Raw genomic sequence first — 20,523 nt, 5'->3', positions numbered from 1 at the left:
GACATATCTCCATCAGTTATAATAATCCCCAATGGAAACCTCAGTGCATCTTGTGTGAAAAAAACAATCCAGTTATCCGTAAATAGCAGAGGAATTGTATTTTGTTACAGTACTTTCAGGAATCAGGCAAAAAGGTGAGAAAGTTAGATAGTCCTGAACTTATAGTGAATTAATGAGCTATTTTCTATGCCTTTATTGAAATGGTAATGATGCTGTACACCTTCTTGGTTTGGTTTATGTCTATATGACTCAGCTATTAAAAACAGTGAATATTCATGTATGATTGCAAGTTCTTTCACTGTTCATTCTTCAGATTACAGTCTGTTGAAATGAGTTCCTCAGATCCACGAGAGTCAGAAATTTTTAACTGCTATTTAAAATGTAAAGACAAAGATATGGGGAAATAAGATATTACCTGCCACCTCCCCCAATATCATAACCATTCAAATAGTCTGCCCTGCTAAGCATAGAAACTTCTAGAATAAGAAACTCTCAAACAGACATCATGTTCCATGAAATTCTGGATTGTCTGCAGCTTAAGTCTATCTATGTCATCTTGAACTTGGTCTCTTCTACACTGTCCCACACAGATTTTACCTTTTTGTATATTGCTTTTTTTTTTTTTTTTCTGTTTTATTTTGGCTCTATTCCCTGAAGTCCTGAAGAAGTCACATTCACTCCATTTACGTTTCTTCCACAAAGTATTCAGCTGAAGAGGTTTGTCCTAGTTCTTGAAAGTATTTGCAGCAGAAATGAACCCCAAGTAACAATAAAAATTACTAAACTTTCAAATCTAAAATATTGTTAATGTCAATTAAGATTTCTGTGTCTGTTTGCTGAGCTTATGCTAAAAAAAAAGGGGGGAGGGTGAAACAGAAGGAACTTGAGCTTCTGCAACTTTTATTTGTCTGAAGTGAATGTCACATATTTGTAATGCATTTGTCTCCTATCTGACTGATTGCATTCTCTGTTGCCTAGTATTTTGCAATTGTCCTCCTCTGGGGTTCCCCATGGCTTGGATGTTCATCCTTTTGGAGTAGGTCTTACTACAGATCTTTAGGTATGACACTGTAGGTACGTAAAACACACAGTTTGAAATGAAAAGTAACAAAGAACAGAGAAAACTGCAGCATTTCAGATGAAAAGGAAAAAAGATCTTTTGTCACAACAGCACGTGGATGTATGAGTAATGTGAGAGTTTGCTTAGAAGGAAAAAAAATAAGAGTAGTCAGTTATTTTTGTAGGGGGTGGAGGACTAAGTGCGGTATTGTTTTAATTTTAAGAACAAATGTTTGAGGAAGTAGGTTGCAGCAGTTGTTTCACATTCAATTATTTCTTAAGACACAGTCCAGCTGAAGAGTAGTGGTAGAATAGTGATTACTGCTGTTGTCTCAAGTGAGTTATGTTGTTATACTCTCCTCTGCACCTGAGTTGAACCAGTGGGGGACCTCTTTTATGTTGTTTTCTTCTGCTCTGATTTACAGTCTCCGCCAGCAACAAATCTGTCAGATCTGGAAGCACACAGAAAATGGTAGGTTAAACTTTCATTTCAAATTTGCTCTTAGACCACCTTCACTGAACTATCATGGAAGACTTTCAAGAACATAACCACCTTTTCTGCTCTCTAAATATTCCAGTTGATTATTGTGGTTAGAAGATGCAATATGTAAAGACAGGAAAGTAAAGCATTTACGTGTGCTAATACTAACTGGCTAGGACTTATTTGTACTACTGAGCTACAGAACTGGTATACTAATATCTTTTCTAATTGCTGCAACTTCTGAGGTGATTTTTTTTTTTGCTAGGCTTTGCCTGTTTCATCTCTTTAAGTACATATTGAACATCTACAGACGAACTTCCTTCAGAAACACCTAGCTGTATTCTCGGTGAATATTTGAAGAATGACCTAAATCATTATGGGTTTGTGCACATCCTACTAAATACCAGCAAATTAGTGCTTTTGAACTTTTATAAAGTCAAGCATAGAGTCCAGAGAAAAGGACAGCTCATGTGCATACCTCTAGCTGTAATTTTAAACTAACTTCTCATTGCCAAGATGTTGCACAAGTGAGTGTTGCTTGTTTCCTCTAAATAAAACAATGTTTTTAATTTGTGCTGCTACTATAACATATACAAGGTTTTACACATGAAAATAGTTAGAGCACCAGAATGTAACAGTCTACAGTTAAAATGGCTAATGCATTAAAAAGGTGTCAGGAAAGAGAAGGATATACAAAGAAATGAAGCACAAAGATGGCAGGAGCTAGGCTGGTTCAGTTCCTAAAAATACTGCAATACATGAGGGTTCAAAATCTGAACATTGCAAATGTCTCAAGTGGCATTTTTTGACTTCTTAGGAACCTAGAAATATGTTTGTGAAGATTATTAAAGCCCAGAGTAATTGCATCTAGTTTTAGGCACCGAACCCTGCAGTGCTGGTCTCTGTTTGGTGTGTGGTCAGGCAGAGGTCCCTCCATCTCCAGAGCTGCATAGCGCCTGCAGAGGCACTTCTCTTTCCTTTCTCTCTGCCACTCTCTATTTATTGTTAGTGCAGCACAGGTTGAAGGCAATTAACTGAGCAGCTTAGGTGAGTGCCTAAAATTAGGTGCCTGAGTGCAGTGGCCAAGCATGAGTTCATGTAGAGAGTTTGTAGCAATCTAGACTGCAGTCTCACCTTGATCAGGTCCTACTCTAGCATTTGGACAGGAGGTTTTAATTTGTTTTAACAAATGTTTAAATGTTGGTTGTAACTAACTTTTCCTCAAGAGCATCAAATCTGTGGTTTAACTCCCAGTTAGGGGAAGTGGTTTTCCTTCCTTCTTTTAGAGGAAGATGGGCTGCTGAAGTCTGTTCCATGGTAGTTGTCAGTGTTTCCCTCAGTGGCTGCAGATATTGAGTCCATGGCTGGTGGGGCTCAGCACCTCACGTTCTACTGTAGCATTTGTCGATAGATAAAAGTAAATGGTGTCCATGTGATGGAGTGACACATCTTGTCATGCAGAGAGTCTTTGTGGTCCCTGCCAAACTCTATGGGCACTTGCCTTTGCTAAATGACCCTGGTCCCTGGGGTACGTTGGTCTGGTAAGGCAAGATTTCAAGGCAGGCAGGAGCTGGGGCACCATGGGACATTAGGTTATGGTTAGGGTCTCTTTGTTTTTTTGTTAGTCTAATTAAGTCTTTTCCATGCCTATAGTGTGTCCCTTGGAAAAAAAGGAAGGTAAAATAACTACAAGGACATACTCAATTTTTTCTCCTGCAATGTCCCTTTTCATTCAAAGGAAGACTTTCAGTTTTCAATGTAATTAATATCAGTGGTAAAGCCCTTCCAGATCCCTGCCCATATTAGTGGAGGAAGAAGAGTTCTAAAAAGAAAGCTAGGATGGTGGGAGGAAATGAATGCATTATATCTCCTTCAAACTGGCTTCCCATTTACTCAGATTATTCTTATTCATAATTTTCATCCAAGTGCTTGTTTACATCAGGAAATCAAAAAGTTGATCATCCTCTAAAACTGATTGGTTAGACAGTACTGAAGACACTGGTGAACTGTCTTACCCCGTGGCCTCTGTCTGGGTGAACTTCCAAACTGAATTGCTGTAAACCTGTTGAGGCTTTGATTGCGGAGTGACGATAAAACCGTGGCAGATGTATTGTTAACCCACTCCCCCCCACTTTCCCCTTTCAGCCCCTCCCTCTTCCCCCTTCCCACTAAGGACAGGCGATTGGGAGGGAAAGAAGGACAGAGAGAAGAGAGTTGGAAAAGTTAAAAATGTTTTACTAGTGCTACTAATAAGAATAGAGAAAATAATACAAAATATACAAAACCAATCTTGAAATTCCCAGCAACTGCAGAGCCGGCACCTGAAGTCCTGGATTGGACTCTGCAGCCAACTGGAGCTGGATTCAGTCTCTCACTAGGCCTCAGTTCGCAGGGACGACTAGTAAGGTCCTCTCCTAATGTCGGCCAAAAGGAAAAGGGATGAGATCCTCATGATCTCCCAATTTTATATGAAGTATTCACGTGAATGGAATGTTATACTCCATTGGTCAGTTTCTTCGTCACCTGTTTCTCATTACCCCTCTCATGAGATGTGCATCCATCCTTATCAATAACCTTGCATTCCATTGCTATGTCTACCAAAACATGTATCTGGTTTTCCAGGAAAATGCAGCTAATATGAAAGCTTTAGCTGACAGGCAAATTCACTAAAAGAGAAACTTATTTCCAACAAAACCAGGACAAAACCAAATGAAGGTTATTTTGATTCTCAACAAATAACGTCACAAGAGTTGAAAATAATGAAATGTGAATTCACATCATGGCCTGCTTAGTCCAGGTGAGCTTTCTCTGAGAAACACTATGAATGATAGTCATGGCTACCAACTGCAATATTTAACTACATTGCCTTTGTTCTGAGGATCTGCTGAAAAGAAGAAAGCACCATAGCACTTCACATAGGAGTCAGGGCTTCTCCACCAAAGAAGATGGCAGGATAAATAGCCCAACTAAAGTGCCTCTACACCAATGCACACAGCATGGGCAACAAAGAGGAGGAGTTGGAAGCCACTGTGCAGTTGGAAAACTGATATAATGCAGTCACAGAAACATGGTGGGATGACTTGTATAACTGAAATGCTGCAATGGATGGCTCTAAACTCTTCAAAAGTGATAGGCATGGAAGAAGAGGTGCTGGGGTAGGGAGTGTTTTGACTGCCTAGAGCTTGATGATGATGATGAAACAGTTGAGTATTTATGAGTAAGAACTGAGGGAAAGGTCAACAAGGCAGTTATGCTGGAGTCTGTTACCAAAAACTGAACCAGGATGAAGAGACAGATGAAATACTCTATAAGCAGCTGGGAGAAGTATCACAATTGCTAACCCTTGTTCTCATTGAGGAATTTAACTTATCAGTTGTCTGTAGGAAATGCAATCCAGCAGAGAGGAAACAGTCTAGGAGATTCCTGGAGTGTATGGAAGACAACTTCCTGACACAGCTAGTTAGTGAGCCAGCTAGGCAAGGTGCCCCAATGGACCTGTTTTTTATGAACAGAGAAGGACTTCTGGGTGATGTGATGGTTGGAGGTCATCTTGGGCATAGCGATCATGAAATGAGAGAGCTTTCCATTCTTGGAGAAATAAGGAGGAGGGTTAGCAGAATTGCTACTTTGGACTTCTGAAGGACAGACTTTGGCCTGTTTAAGTGCCTGGTTGGCAGAGCCTCATGCGAAGAAGTTCTGAAGGCAAAGGAGTCCATGAAAGCTGGATACTCTTCAAGAAGGAAATTTAAAGGCGCAGGAGTGGCTCATCTTCCAGCACATGGGGACAAAGGTTGGCCTGGCTAAATGGAGAGCATTGGCTGAAAGTCAGGAAGAAAAGGAGAGTTTACGACCTTTGGACGAAGGGGCAGGCAACTCAGGAGGACCACAAAGATGCTGTGAAGCTATGCAGGGAGAAAATTAGAAAGGCCAAAGCCCAACTAGAAGTTAATTTGGCTATGCAGTAAAAGATGACAAAAAATTGTGGGTTTTATTTATATATTTGTTTATTTTTTGATACATTAACAACAAAAGGAGAGCTAAGGAGAATCTCCATCCCTTATTGGATGCAGGGGGAAACATAGTGAAAAAAGCTAAGGAAGAGAATGAGGTACTTAATGCTTTCTTTGCTTCAGTCTTTAACAGTAAGACTGCTTGTTCTCAGGGTACCCAGCCAGCTGAGCTGGAAGACAGACACAGGGAACAGACTGAGCCCCACATACTCCAAGGAGAAATGGTTAGTGACCTGCAACACCACTTAAACACACAAAAGTGACTAGAGATTTTCTCTGTCTTTCATATGCATCGAATAATTAACTTTGCTCATTTACACAATCATACAACAGCAACCTGCTAGAAGTTTAACGCTCCTTGTTTCTCCATTAAGGAAAAGAAAATTAACAGCAATGTAACCTTTAATCACAGCCCTTGTAATTTTTTCAGTAGATTTGTTTTAAAGATTCATTATTAGAGAGTGATATTTATCTTAATACTACAATACTTAGTGGTAAGACAGTAAAGAAAGAATTTGAGGAAATATGCCTTCCCCAAACTTAAAATCCCACACATGCTTTCACTTTTAGCTAGTGTAAGAGAATGGACCACAGGCTAGCTGTATATTTGACCTGAGCAAGTACGTGATTGATATGATGGACTATGAGATGTTTTCATTGCAGTAAATTAATACTTCCCTATTTCCTTATTTTTAGGTACTTCGTGCAGAAGAGCCAAAGACATTGCAGTTGGTCTTGCTCTTCTTATTTCCGATACTTCTGTCAGGATCTTGGTTTCCCAGAAGTTTGCCCTGTGATGTTAAAGCCTCTGAAGGTGCTGTGACAGTGGACTGCACTGATCGACGTCTCACTGAAGTCCCCAGAGGGATTCCTGCAAATGCTACCAACCTTACCCTGAATATTAACCATATCCCCCATATCAATCCAACCTCCTTTGCTCATCTTGAAAACCTCATGGAGATTGACTTCAGATGCAACTGTGTGCCTGCCAGAATGGGGCCCAAAGACAAAGTGTGCATCATGAGACCGAAGATTGAGAATGGCAGTTTTGCTGCCCTGACAAGACTGAAGTCATTGTATTTGGATGCAAACCAGCTGTTGGAAATACCCCGGGGTCTCCCTGCTACTTTAAGTCTGCTGAGCCTGGAAGCAAACCATATATTTTCTATCCAAAAAACCAATTTGTCAGAGCTAGGAAACATAGAGGTACTGTATCTGGGACAGAACTGTTACTACCGTAACCCATGCAATGTTTCCTTTGAAATTGAAAAAACAGCCTTTCTGGAGCTGAAAAAATTAACAATACTATCCCTGAAGTCTAACAACTTAACTCAGATTCCACCCAATTTGTCATCTACTTTGAAGGAATTGTATATTTACAATAACATGATTCAAGTGGTTCAAGACCACGATTTAAGTGCCCTTCACAACCTAGAAATTCTTGACCTTAGTGGTAATTGCCCACGTTGCTATAATGCCCCATATCCTTGTACTCCTTGCCCCAAGGGTACAATTGAGATACACTCAAACGCTTTTTATTCCTTGAAAAATTTAAGAATTTTGCGGCTTCACAGTAACTCTCTTCAGAGCATACCCAGCGTTTGGTTTAAAAACATTAGGAATCTCAAGGAGCTTGACCTCTCCCAAAATTTCCTTATGAAGGAGATTGGAGATGCTCAGTTTTTGAAGTTTATCCCCAGCCTTGTAGTGCTCGATCTGTCTTTTAATTTTGAAGTGAAGGTCTATTCTCCATTCTTGAATCTTTCTAAGACGTTTTCCTTCCTCTCTAACCTGGAAATTCTGCGGCTCAAGGGATATGTCTTCAAAGAACTTAGAGAGGAAAATCTAGTTCCATTGCACGGTCTTAGAAACTTAACAGTGTTGGATCTCGGGACTAATTTTATTAAAGTAGCTGACCTGAGAGTGTTTAAAGAATTCCAAGCTCTTAAACTCATAGACCTCTCAGTGAATAAAATTTCTCCTTCCTCAGATGAAAGCAACTTTAATGGGTTTTGCACTAATCCTAGAATTTCATTGGAGCAATACAACAGGCAAGTATTACAAGAGATGCATTATTTCAGGTATGATGAGTATGGGAGAAGTTGCAGGTCCAAAGACAAAGAGGCTGCTTCCTCTCGATCATTAGTTAAGGAAGAGTGCCTGAAATATGGAGAAACTCTGGATTTAAGCAGGAACAACATATTTTTTATAAATCCCTCAGACTTCCAGGGACTTAGATCCCTCAAATGTCTCAACTTGTCAGGTAATGCAATAAGTCAAACTTTAAATGGAAGTGAATTCTACTACCTGTCTGGATTGAAATATCTGGATTTTTCTAACAACAGGATTGACTTGCTATACTCAACTGCATTCAAAGAGCTACAACTTTTAGAAATACTAGACATAAGCAATAATGAGCATTATTTTCTGGCAGAAGGTGTTACTCACGTGCTTAGTTTTATGAAAAACTTGCCTCGTCTGAAGAAGCTGATGATGAATGAGAATGGGATTTCTACCTCTATTAGCACAGGAATGGAAAGCCAGTCTCTCAAGATTTTAGAATTCAGAGGAAATCGTTTAGATGTTTTATGGATGGATGGTAATTCCAGGTACTTCTCGTTCTTCAAGAATATGACCAGCCTGGAACAACTGGACATTTCCTTCAACTCACTCAGTTTTTTGCCCACCGGTGTTTTTGAAGCTATGCCTCCAGAACTCAAGGTCCTCAACTTAACCAATAACCGGCTGAAGACTTTCAGCTGGAGAAGCCTTCAGAATCTGAAGAGACTAGTAACTCTGGACCTCAGCAATAACCTTCTGACTACTGTTCCCCGAGAACTGTCCAATTGCTCTCCAGTGCTGCAAGAACTGATGCTCCGAAACAATCGTATTCAACGGCTAACCAAATATTTTCTCAGAAGCGCTTTTCAATTGAAATACCTGGACCTCAGCTCGAACATGATCCAAATAATCAAGAAATCGAGCTTCCCTGAAAATGTCATTAACAACCTGAGGATGCTGCTTTTGCATGGCAATCCTTTCAAGTGCAATTGTGATGCTGTGTGGTTTGTTTGGTGGATCAACCAGACTCAAGTGACTATTCCTCTTCTGGCCACAGATGTGACCTGTGCTGGCCCAGGGGCACATAAGGGAAGGAGCCTGGTTTTGTTGGACCTGTATACCTGCGAGCTGGACACCTCGTATTTGGTCCTGTATGCTCTATCAGCTGCAACTGTGCTTGGCTTCATGGTGTTCACAGTGACAAGCCACCTCTATTTCTGGGATGTGTGGTATAGTTACCATTACTGCGCTGCCAAGCTGAAAGGCTATCGGCGTTTGTCTTTACCAGAGGCTTGCTATGATGCATTTATTGCCTATGACAATGAAGATCCAGCTGTGAATGAGTGGGTGCTGACTGAACTGGTTGAAAGGTTGGAAGATCAAAAAGCCAGACAGTTCAATTTGTGCCTGGAAGAGAGGGACTGGCTGCCAGGACAGCCAGTCTTTGTCAACCTTTCTCAGAGCATTCAGCTGAGCAAAAAGACCATATTTGTGCTGACCAACAAGTACATTCAAAGCGGTAGTTTCAAGACAACATTTTACATGGCCCACCAGCGGCTTCTAGATGAAAAAATAGATGTCATTATCTTGATATTTCTGGAGAAGGTTTTGCAGAAGTCCCGCTACGTCCGGCTGAGGAAGAGGCTGTGCAGAAATTCTGTCCTGGAATGGCCAACTAACCCCCGATCTCAGCCCTACTTTTGGCAGTGCCTGAAAAATGCAATAGCAATGAGCAATACCCTGGCGTACAACAAGCTTCTCCAAGAAACTGTTTAACTCTACCCTTCCCTGTAAATACTCTTCGGATGCACGGTGAGAAAAAGATCCTAAACTTCATTTGGAGACAGTGTGGAAGCATGGAGGGTAAATGCAGTTGTGACATCCTACTCCAAAACAAAATGCACAATCAGTCTCAAAGCTCATAGTTTGCTTGTTTTGCTATGACAAGACTGAACAGAAATTGTTGCCAGCACAGATGTTTATCTGGCGTTCACCTTGTTTGATATTGGTTGCTGCACAATAAGAGAGTATGCACTACCCGCTGAAAGTCCCTGGTTTTGAACAGACTCACCACTTCCAGCTTCCAGTTCACTGGAGGCCTTCAGCATCTCCTGGGGTTGGGTCAAGTGTGGGTGAGACACGTCCCCAGCTTACTTTTGTACACAGACTGCTGGGAGGACTCGATCCATGCCTGAAGCTGCTGCTGTTCAGATCACTGTTGGAGTAAATGTGATTTTAATAGAAAATTATGGATTCTGTATTTGCTGTATCTATTGAATTCAAGAAAAGTATTTTCTGACACAGCTGTCTCAGAAAATACTCTAAGCAAAGCTCACGCTTTGAATTTAGGAGTTGGGGAAATGTAAGAATGATTATCTCTTCATCTTGGGCTTACAGCTGCTGAGCCTACAGCTTGTGTTTGAGTGGGCAACAGGCTGAATGGCTAGGGAAAGGGAATTCTGGTGAGACTGCTGTCAGGAGCTTGGGTGTGGCATGTCAAAAATCTCATAAATCTGAAGAGACTTTGAAGAACATGTATGGGTTAAAATAGTAACATATAAGGGAAACAACTTCAGAATGGTTTGCAGGTTGTAGGTCAGAAGAAGTTACAAGATAAATGGAGTCCTTGTGCACGGAGCTGCTGTGTGAGAGCAAGAAGGGGCAGCAGGACAGCAGAGGGAAGCCTTTGCACAAGGCAGATGGAGAAAATCCAGTGAAACAAAGAGGAAAAGACAAAGAAAGAAAGGTAAAAATAAAAATAGAAAGGGGAAGAGGTGGAAAGAACAGAGAAAAAGACAGCCAGATTGGGCATGTAGAAGTTAAGAAGCATTTACTGCTCATTTCCAATTAACCTCTTCAATTTGCCTTTCACCTGCCTCCTGGGCTGAGCTAATTCCTCCACGAGGACTCGGGATTCCTCACCAGTGTTGTGCCATCAGCTTCAGGAGCTTGGCTTCCCCTTTTCCACCCACGTCCTGTGTTACAACTCCTACAAGTCTGTCTGGTCCTTTCATCAAATAGCTCCATTTTCATTTATTTGGAGGTATCCAGACAAACAGGAACAAAAACACAAACAAGAAAATCAAGCTTCATATAATAATATTACATATAACAAAGTGGTTTTCCTCCCAATTTGTCACAGCATTTTTACTGACTGAAACATACGTAGGAAAAAGAGGAGGGACTGCTTGAGAATACTGTAGTTTTATGGTTTTGTTTTAATAATATATTTTTTAAATAATATATCTTGCTGATGGTTCTGTTTGTAAGCCTAAACAATGTGTATCTCTAAATACAGTAACAGGAGCTGTAATATGAGTTACTTCATAAGGTAATGCTTGAAATGGGAACTTCTACTCCTCAGTTACTCCCACACAATCTCCTTCTACCTGCCTACATCATTTCTACCCAGAGCAGATCCTCTTTCTCAGCCTACTTGATTAGGGTAGTGGCCACAAGGTCGTATGGCCTTTCCAAGGTTGAGGGGAAAAGCATTTCCTCCTCTTCCATTTAGAGGAATCCAAGGGATTTTTATGGCATTAGTAACAACTCATATGTGAATATACACAGAAGTCCGAGCTGACAGTACGGCAAGGGGCTTATGCATGCTGCAGCACAAGGCTGCAGAGAGGATGAGGTTGCTGCACCAACACTTCTCTGAATATCCAAGAGCGACAGTGAATGGTGCTGTGGTCTGCAGTGGGAAAGGAGCAATCTGCTGGTATGGCACTGCCCGCTGCGAGGGTCAGCACTCTCAGCCAGCACCTGGGTCACTGGGAGAAGAGCCCACAGCTGGTTTCATGAGATAAAAACCTTTTCTGATACCTGCACTCTTCCCTTGCAAAAAGCACGCCAGAGCAATAAGGAGGGACCAAGGAAGACTGAAACAGGAAGTTATTTTTTTAGCTAAAGAAGGCAATTCCTCATCACATTTCTGTGTCCTGTGACATCTCTGTGTAGTTACCATGCTTCAAGAAGGAGATACCAGCCTAATGAGCTGAGCCAGGGCTGCATTATTCTCTCTCAGTGCTTCACGGTATGCTAGAAGGAGGCCATTTACTGTCCTGGACCATGTGTGTTTTGTAGACTGAAGATTACCTCTGTAGTCATAGAACAACTGGGCTCAGGGCTTTTTTTAAGGTAGTTTAATACATAGTAGTTAAGAGTATTTCATTAATCAAGATCTTTCTTGAACAGGAATAAGAATTTGAATTTAGATTACTTAGGTTCATAGCTAAGAAACGCCATAAATGGGCATGCCCTTCATTTCTCCTGATTTTTTCTTTTTTTTTTTTTTTTTTTAATAATGGAGCACCATGAAAAAGGTAGGAGTTATGTGGCAGATTCAAACTAATTTATTATTTTAACTGTATGAGGATTTTAATCTTGGAGCTTACTTGCCTGGTTGGTGTAGTAGTATTTGAATTTACCAATCACTGAAGAGTCCTGAGGTGTCCATACCTCAGGGTTTCACTATGGTATAGCTTGTGATCTGGAGTGAGGTCGATGAGGAGCAAGAGGTAAGGGCATTCAGCTAACCTAAATGTAGACATCTAAAGGTTGATGTGTCATTCTGCATTCAGATGTGAGATGATAGAGACATTTTATGGCTATCACTTATCCTATTGCAGAGGCTTAAGATGGGCCAAAGTACTTGCAATGCAAAACCAGGATTTCTCCCTGCTATCTGTGAAGGATTCCCATGGTGACCAGCTCAGATGTAGGTATGTGCACTGCAGCTACTTTGTTAGGTGAGGTGACTGCTGCTTCAGGTTTACACATGCAGTCAGTGGCAAGTTGGTCTTGAATGACTATGTCCTGTGGACATCAAAATATCTGAAATACTGTAAACACCAACTGTGATGACCAGAGCTGTTCTTCATCAGTTCTTGTTTTCCTGTAAGGAAATTGTACCAGACAATGGATAGACATGGTATTCAGTCTATGTGGTGTGGAAAGACCACACATGGAGTGGAAGAAGGAGAAAGAAGAGAAAGGATGAGGAATACTGGCAAATTTATCAAGTTTTTACTGTCCTTGTGGAATCAGCAGGAAAATGCACTGTTTACTATCGTTATTGTAGCACAAGAAGTATAATCAATGAAAACTGGCAAGAAACATCCTTATTTATAGCATAGATTTATATGAATATAAAATCCTCTTCTGTATCTTTGATCTCCTGTTTTTAAGAACTGAGATAGAAGGAACTTTCAGGTGTCTCCCTGTGAGAATAATTTATGTTAGAAGGGACCTCTGGAAGTCAGAGCAGGTCTAATTTCAACATAACATTAGCTTGCTTAGGACATTGTTCTGCAATAAAGTCGGGGTGCTATGTAGCAAACATATCCTGTAAAGGAATTTCATAACATCTTTCAAAAAGCTCTGAAGATCAGGAGCCCTTGGTTTGTAGTAGATCACATTTTGAGGCAATAGGCTCTCCAAAACAGTGAATACATTTTGTTGTCTTCTGAATAATCCCTGCCCTTTCATTTTCTCAGTCTTGTTCTGAAAATATCTGCCTCTAGAAATAAGGTCTGTGACAGGCTGTTCACCTGAAAAAAATCAGGTACAAGACAAATTTCTCCACTTGCTCTGAGGAAGACATTTAGGTCATTTGGTTTATAATTCCTCTCAGTTGCCTCTGGAGGAGCTCAACTTCATTGAATATATATGGAAGTAGGCTTCCTAATATGGGAAGATAAATTGTGTGTCTAAATGTGAAAGACATACACATTAATCCACCATTATCTCCACGAGCGTAAGTGGGAAAATTAGAAAAGTCACCAAAATTGACAATCAAATGTGTACCTGGTGAGAAATTCCTAGTTTGGGTGTACAAAGTGTGAGACAGTAGGAAGACCTACTAAGTTCTATAAAACTGCGGTGTATTTTTTTTTGCTTTGGTAGGAGGGTATCTTTGTTCAAGATACAGAGTCCTGAGCCAACAAAGTGGTATCAGAATAGCCACTAACCTAAAACCATGGCCATATGTCTCTGTATTTTATTTTCCTTCCTTTATTGTCACTGAGGCATATTGCTAATGCTAAAATTCTGAGCAAAAGCAGACCTAGATAACTGAGGATTTTTTTAAGAGAAACATCCCCAAAATCAAAACCATCTTTTCTCATGCAAATTCAGAAACATTTAAGGACATAAAGTTTCAGTCTTTTTCAAGCAGTGCGATTATTGAAGGAGTGGCAACATATTTATGTAATTATGGAAAAGTGGTAAGCTTGTAAAATGGAAGGTTTCTGCTTTTCGTTTCTAAAGCTTTTTCTGAATATTTTATTTCATTTTACAAGCTAAGTTACAGCCTTACTGTCTTAGCTGTTGGCTTTATCTATATCATACTCTACATAGTAATATCTGCAACTCTGACATCATGTATTTTCTCAATATTTCATTAAGATTCCACAAGAGTGAAAGGTTCTGGAAATACGTGTTGCTTAAAAACACACATGCCCATTCTTGTGTTTTCCTGCAGATGTAGTACTTTTCAATCAAAGAGAGAAACTGTCAATGAGACCTTCTTTGTGAATGACTTCTTTTCCTGCCCTATTTTTATGCCTATTTTTTGCTAACTGAAGAACTCAATTGAAATCTGTTTGTTTTTTTTTTTTTTTACTGACATCTCCCAGTGTACAAGAACAAAGAAAAAGTTCCTGAAACATAAAACAATAGAGTTTTTGCCTTATTTTTTTGTTTTCTTGTTTGCAGATGATTCTTCCTCATCCTTTACCCAGAACACTTGAGATCCACAAGTCTACAAGGAAGAATTATATTCATACAAGCTTATGCTCTTGAACATCATAGCTGAATGCTGTATTCTGTTTATAATAAAATCTCTTAACCTAATAACCTAATTATCTTGGACTATGACTTATTTTTAGTTTTAGTATTAATCTAGGAGAAGCTTAATCACTAAGCTGTGCTCTTCTTTATCTATCTCAAACTCCCATTCCTGATGCAAAAGTGAGAACTTCCAAAAAAAGATTCTATTGACCCTTGTTCCTTTGGAATAACAGATCTCAAAGCCCTTCCATAATTCATTGTCATTTCTCACCTCACATATTTGTCTCAGATGTTCTGCAGTGTCACTGTGACAGAAGCTATTATGTCCTAAAACACACTTCATGCAGCAGTGGCATCAGCTCATCAAAATACCAGAGCTGGACTATTCATCTTTGAGATCCAACCAGCAATTCAGGCTGCTGCAAGAAGAGGAAGGAGCAGTGATGTATAGCCTATACTTAACTCCAGGAAACTTAGTCACCAGTGTGGTGAAAAAGGAAGCAGCAAATAGTGGCTTTAGCTTCCAGCCTTGTGATATTGCTGGTACCACATTTTCTGTTTTTTCACATTGGATATCTCCTGTGATTCTACACAAGGCCCACTCTAGCAACAGGCATTGAGTAAAAATGAAGCCACTCATGTGGGTGACCATGTTGGTTTTTGGTTTTGATGTGCATTTGTAAAGAAGGGGAAGGGTGAGGATTCTGCCAGTCAGTTGTAGGTGGGCATGTCAACTCAGTTCAGTGGTGGCTCGGAGAGGGACATGCTGCACTTGGAAGTGCATTGCGAAACATGTTCCAGAGTAAGTGATGCACATAAAGAATAAGTTATGACATGACATGACTTTAGTTGTGTGATACTTATCCTCTACAATGCACATCCTATTTTCTCACTTTTTCCAACTAAGAAATGGAATAATATTTCAAGAGTTGGCAATGCTTACTAAACACATTCTTAAGGACCAGAAACAGTGTCTGTAAAATACTTCTCAGTCACAGTTGTCACATGCATTTAAGGAGTGAATCAAAGACAACAGATTTCCTCTAATAATAATAGTGCTTCTTCCCAAACTCTACTTCAGCTTCCTATGGCTGGATATGAATGAAATCCTGCTTTGAAGTGACATCCAGTTATAGAAAGTGCTTGGCAGGAAAGCTAATCTTCTGGCCTACAGACATTTACGGGTTTGAAATTCCTTGAGACTGATGTGACTGTACATGTGTGTATGCATCAGCTCTGAGGGGCGATGTGTACCGCCTCTGGCTCTAACTCTGGTCCCAGAGTAACTGCCAGCATGGGGACAGCTCAGCAGCTGACAGAGAAAGAGGAGCAACCACCTCTGTAAGCAGTATTTGTGGTGGAGCTCAGCCTTGCAGCAGCTAAGACCTTCCGAGACTCTGCCCTTTCATTAAAGACACCAATCCTAGAGCAGTTTATACGTATGTATATATTTATATCCCAAAAACTTCAGCTTTGAGAAAAAAAAAAAAAAAAACCTAAATTTTAATATCATGGACCACGACAAGGATGCTTCAAACAACAGCATTTTCCTTTTTTTCTGTCAACAGCATACTAAAGTCAGTTGATAAATCTCACAGAAAGATTATGGTTTATATATTGAAAGGAAAAAAATCCCACAAACCTCAAGAAACAGAACTTCAAAGGCAAGCTAAAAACACAACTAGCTCTAAAGAAAGAGGAACCTACGAGGACAAAAGAAACATGTTTTCTCAAAGTAGTATTCTATTCTCAGGAACAAAATAATTAACTGACAGTCCAAGTCTGGCACTGTTCTCAAGTATTTTCTTATGTTAGTAATTTTACATGCAATGAGCAACTTAATAATGTATATTGAGAAAGCAGTTGTTTCTCTTCGATTAGCCAGTTCTTCTCAAAAATAATAAGAAAAGCTCTCCTTTCCTAGTCTCTAGGCACTCTGAACTATTGTGGGTGATACTATGAATAAGTGAGGAGCAAGGGAAAAGGGCAGATGCTTCACTTGCCCCCTCTGTGGGCAGCTGGACTGCATGCCAGAACTAAGAGGGAGCAGCTCAGGGTGCTCAGACCTAAATCCTGCCCCAAGCAGTCCTCCCTCAGGAGGAGCCAGGCTGTCCCCAGAGAGTTCCAGCAGAGAGATCTTCCACCTGTAGGATCTTGCACTGTGGCACTAAAGAGGGGCAGTGTGGATTCCCCCACCAGTCAAACTCTCCGGTCCAGACTGTCCTTCCATGAGGCAACCTGCTGCAGACTCCCAGGTGCTCTTTTGTGTTGTTTCATTGGGAAAAATAAAGCTCACACTTTTGGCCACAAGGCTCAACCGGTTTCTCATACCCAGAGCGTTCTGATTCAGCTGCAGGGCAAAGGGCACAGCCAAATGTTTGAAGACAATCTTGGCACAAGAGAGACTAAACTTCTTCAGCAATCCTCCTAGCTAATTGTCTTTGGCTGGAGGTAGAGTTGCCATTTCACTAAGCATGACCTTGAGAAGGATGAGCAGAGGTGGAGACTGAAGGACAAGGGAAATTCTGCAGACCCTAAGGCTATCTAAATGAAAGATGAACTAATCAGGATGTAATTCAAAGAGCACTTAATACCTCGTTGCCTTGCGACTTTATGTTCTTTCCCTCTCATTTCCAAGTGTTCCTCTATGTGTCCTTAACAGTGATTTTTTTGGTTATTTGGTTTATACTGCATAATGTGTAAGGAAAAAAAATAGTCTAAAATTGTATTAACTTCTGTTCATACATTCCTTATAATTAAAATAATTTCCGACAAGTCCTTTCCATCTCCCTTTCCCTCTTTCTCTGTATCTTTTTATCTCTCTCAGTCTGTTGTCAAGTCTGTGGGAGAGCACAGTAACTGTTTTGCCTTAATAATATGATGCAGTTATTTTTCATGGACAGTATTGGAAAATTTATTGTAGTATAACCGAATGGAAAACATATGTTGGCAAATTGAAACAATACAAACTGGAGCATGATCAGGACCCAAATTTGACATATTTCTGTTATTGAGAAAGAGTACTGTTGATACAGTTAGTTCTTAATGAATCCTCACATTTCTCTGCTTGCTGATCATCACATGCCTGCCCACCCACCCATCACTTCCACTTCCTTTTTCTGCAGAGCAAGAAAATTGACTCAACAGTAACCTCAAATATCTATATCCTCACTGGTTATTATGTTTTTTCCTCATTTCAAATGACAAAATAGCTCATGCTAACTATTCAGTATGAGATATTTTATATGCATCTGTATACGTATGCATTAACTGGAGGCATATCTAGGAAACAGCTTCATGTCATTTTACAATGATGCAGAAGACACACAGCTATATTGCATATGAAGACACATCTCACTGTAGTAAAACCACTGCATTAGTTGCCAGCATCTGTCATTTCTACAAGCAAACAGTTGTCTCCTTCAGCATAAATCCATATTTAATTTTTTTTTTTAATTATGAAAGTGGTTTGCCTTGTTTTTAATTTGTGTGATTGTCTGTCACAGTGTTGTGTAGGAATATCTATGTTAGACAATTGCATTATGTTTCAGGTTTGCTGCTGCATGTGATCCAGCTGTTTATGTAAATAATTTTTGAATTATCAGTGTAGAGGACTTCATAACATTTTTCATCACTAAAGCTTTTCCTTCAGGCTAATCCTTAATTTACCTAAGAGGCTTTGAAGACTTGCAACAGCTAATGTCAATGCTTCCTACATGTTTTATTCATGTGAAGGTGTTTGCTTGCCCTCAAGTCGATGATCGGACTGCAATCTAATGTCACGCTGATCACTTTAATACAGACTTTGAGTACACTGCTTGGTCTATACTACAGGAATAATACCTAATTTTAGTACGTGGAAAGTAGCATCAGCAAGATTTAAGTGAGGCCTGGGAGAATTATAGAAACAGTGTATTCTAAAACCATGACATTTTGAGAGTAATGAAGAGATTTCTCAAGAGGATTTTAGCAATTTGGAGAACATTCAGATTTTGTTACTGAACTGAATTGGTACGTTAAGACCAAAGAATCTAACCAGGAGAGCTCTCCAGACTTCGTATAGATTAAATGCAATTTTGTCAGCTTTTAAAAAGTTGAAGGAACTGCATCTTAATGGCAATGATTACTGAAGGCAGTAAGCAGAAGCCTTCCACCTCCTCTTAACCAGCAAAGGTTCATGTCCAGCAGCATCTTCTCCATTACAACATTTTCTCAGCACCACAATCTTAAAGGAAATCAGTGGGGACTGGAACTGGTGCTTTAGTGACCCCTATAGAAAACCTCTTGTGACAGAATTTGGGGCTGTCCCACTCTCACCAACCAGACCCCATTGTTGCTGTCCCATAGCAACCTGACCCGCACCTGACCCCTATAGAAAACCTCTTGTGGCAGAATTTGAGGCTGTCCCACTCTCACCAACCAGACCCCATTGTTGCTGTCCCATAGCAACCTGACCCGCACCTGACCCCTATAGAAAACCTCTTGTGGCAGAATTTGAGGCTGTCCCACTCTCACCAACCAGACCCCATTGTTGCTGTCCCATAGCAACCTACCCGCACCTCTACAGCACCTTGAACTGAGTCATAGTACCTCAATGATACTTTTCCATTTAACCTTGCGCTGGAAACCCTCCTGTTCAAATGCATACTTAACAAAGCAGACTTTAGTTCTGACTCCCCAGAACACCTTCTGTGTGCTTTCAGAAACTGCCAGACATGCCAGTGCATCCCTTTTGCATCTGATTTCTTCACACAGGTGATAGCCTCCAGAGAGCTTGTGCAGAGTTCATCTGCTCTAGAGGAGCAGGGTTTATCTTTCAGTTACCAGAAGTATATTGATTTGAAGAATCAAAACCTTTCTCAACACTTATCATCTCTAAAATCATTGTAGTTAGAGGAAGTTATCACTGAAGTCATATATTAAAGGGTGTTTTCAAAGAGCAAAACAAAGTACACATAAACTTCTATCTGCCTTTAAAAAGCTAACTGTCCTTGATCTTGATCCAAACATTATTAGAAAAGCTGTCATGTCTGTCTTCAAGGAATTTAATAATATCACAGATCTATTCTTGAAAGAAAATAAAATGTTCCCACAAACAAACAAAATGATATTTTTCTTAAATATGTGAGAAAAAAAGGCAACTTGACAGATCATCTTTACAGCTGGAAGAAGAACACAAAGCCACATGCATGTTCTGAGAGCAAAATAGAGCAAATGTACTATTCAGAAAATCAGCATTGAAAATCAGATAGTAAAGTCTTTCATTAGGGTCTAAAAATTATTCTCTTCATTTGTGCAAATCAGCTTAAAGATCTTCAGGGCACAGCTTGTTTGAATTCGTCTTTAGGTATCCTTGGCGAGGCTTTCAATGACACTGAATATTTTCATTTAATCTGTAATATTTTCATATCTCTTAAGAAATTGGATTTCACCAGTTATTTTACAATTAAAGAATGATATAAGCTCAAGTTATTAGACCTCAGCTATAAAAAACGACACTTTTTCATGGCATGTTTGGAACAGGACCTCCTATTTATTGAAAATGCTCCTGAAACAAAGATTTTAAACTTAAACTCAAATGAGGTTTCTCCATCAGTAAAGTCTGAACTAAGTTCTTCCTTTCGAAAATAAGACTTCAGGGAGAACCATCTCCCTATTTATGCAGAAATTGAGGCATGTATTATATAGTGTGGTTTAAGCACCTAAAATAGCTGCCACATTTTAATTTTTCTCATAATGGACTTTTATTTATCCCTCTGATGGGATCTGAAAATCTGCCAAGGTGCTCAAGCAAAGTATATCTCAATAATAACTGAGTACACACTCTCATCTGGAAAAAAAATTAGCTGCTTTAAATCCGTGAAGGTGCCTGATTCAAGTCAGAACTCATTACAGATGACTGTACAGTTAAAGACTGCTATCCAATTACACACAGCTGCTTCACACTCTGGTTCTGGGACATAGCAAAATTGCTAAAATTTCTATTGAGTTAACTAATGGAGTTGCAGTCCACTGTAACTAGTGCTAATTTGTAACCAACCGCAAGCCTGAAACAAGACAACCTTCCTATTGGAAATTATACATGTTCCCTTAAATCAAAAGAGAACTGTTTTCATTACA

General features: G+C 39.9%; 1 protein-coding gene across 2 annotated transcripts; it reads left to right on the top strand.

Annotated features, from left to right (window-relative positions):
* The first annotated feature begins 1,425 nt into the window (after positions 1-1,425).
* TLR7 (toll like receptor 7) lies at positions 1,426-14,366 on the top strand. 2 transcript variants are annotated; one of them, XR_011740638.1, is made up of 3 exons: positions 1,426-1,531; positions 6,247-10,357; positions 14,329-14,366. XR_011740638.1 is itself a non-coding variant. In XM_065848795.2 (2 exons), the coding sequence occupies exons 1-2, from the start codon at positions 1,529-1,531 to the stop codon at positions 9,385-9,387; spliced, it is 3,144 nt and encodes a 1,047-aa protein (XP_065704867.1). In that variant the 5' UTR covers positions 1,426-1,528; the 3' UTR covers positions 9,388-10,929. The 2 variants fall into 2 exon arrangements, 1 of the variants encoding a protein (XP_065704867.1); XM_065848795.2 differs by lacking the exon at positions 14,329-14,366 and having other exon boundaries at positions 6,247-10,929.
* Positions 14,367-20,523: the final 6,157 nt, after the last annotated feature.

Source organism: Patagioenas fasciata, chromosome 1 (genome assembly GCF_037038585.1).
Source record: "Patagioenas fasciata isolate bPatFas1 chromosome 1, bPatFas1.hap1, whole genome shotgun sequence".
NCBI lineage: Eukaryota > Metazoa > Chordata > Aves > Columbiformes > Columbidae > Patagioenas > Patagioenas fasciata.
This window is presented reverse-complemented; position numbering and strand designations above follow the sequence as displayed.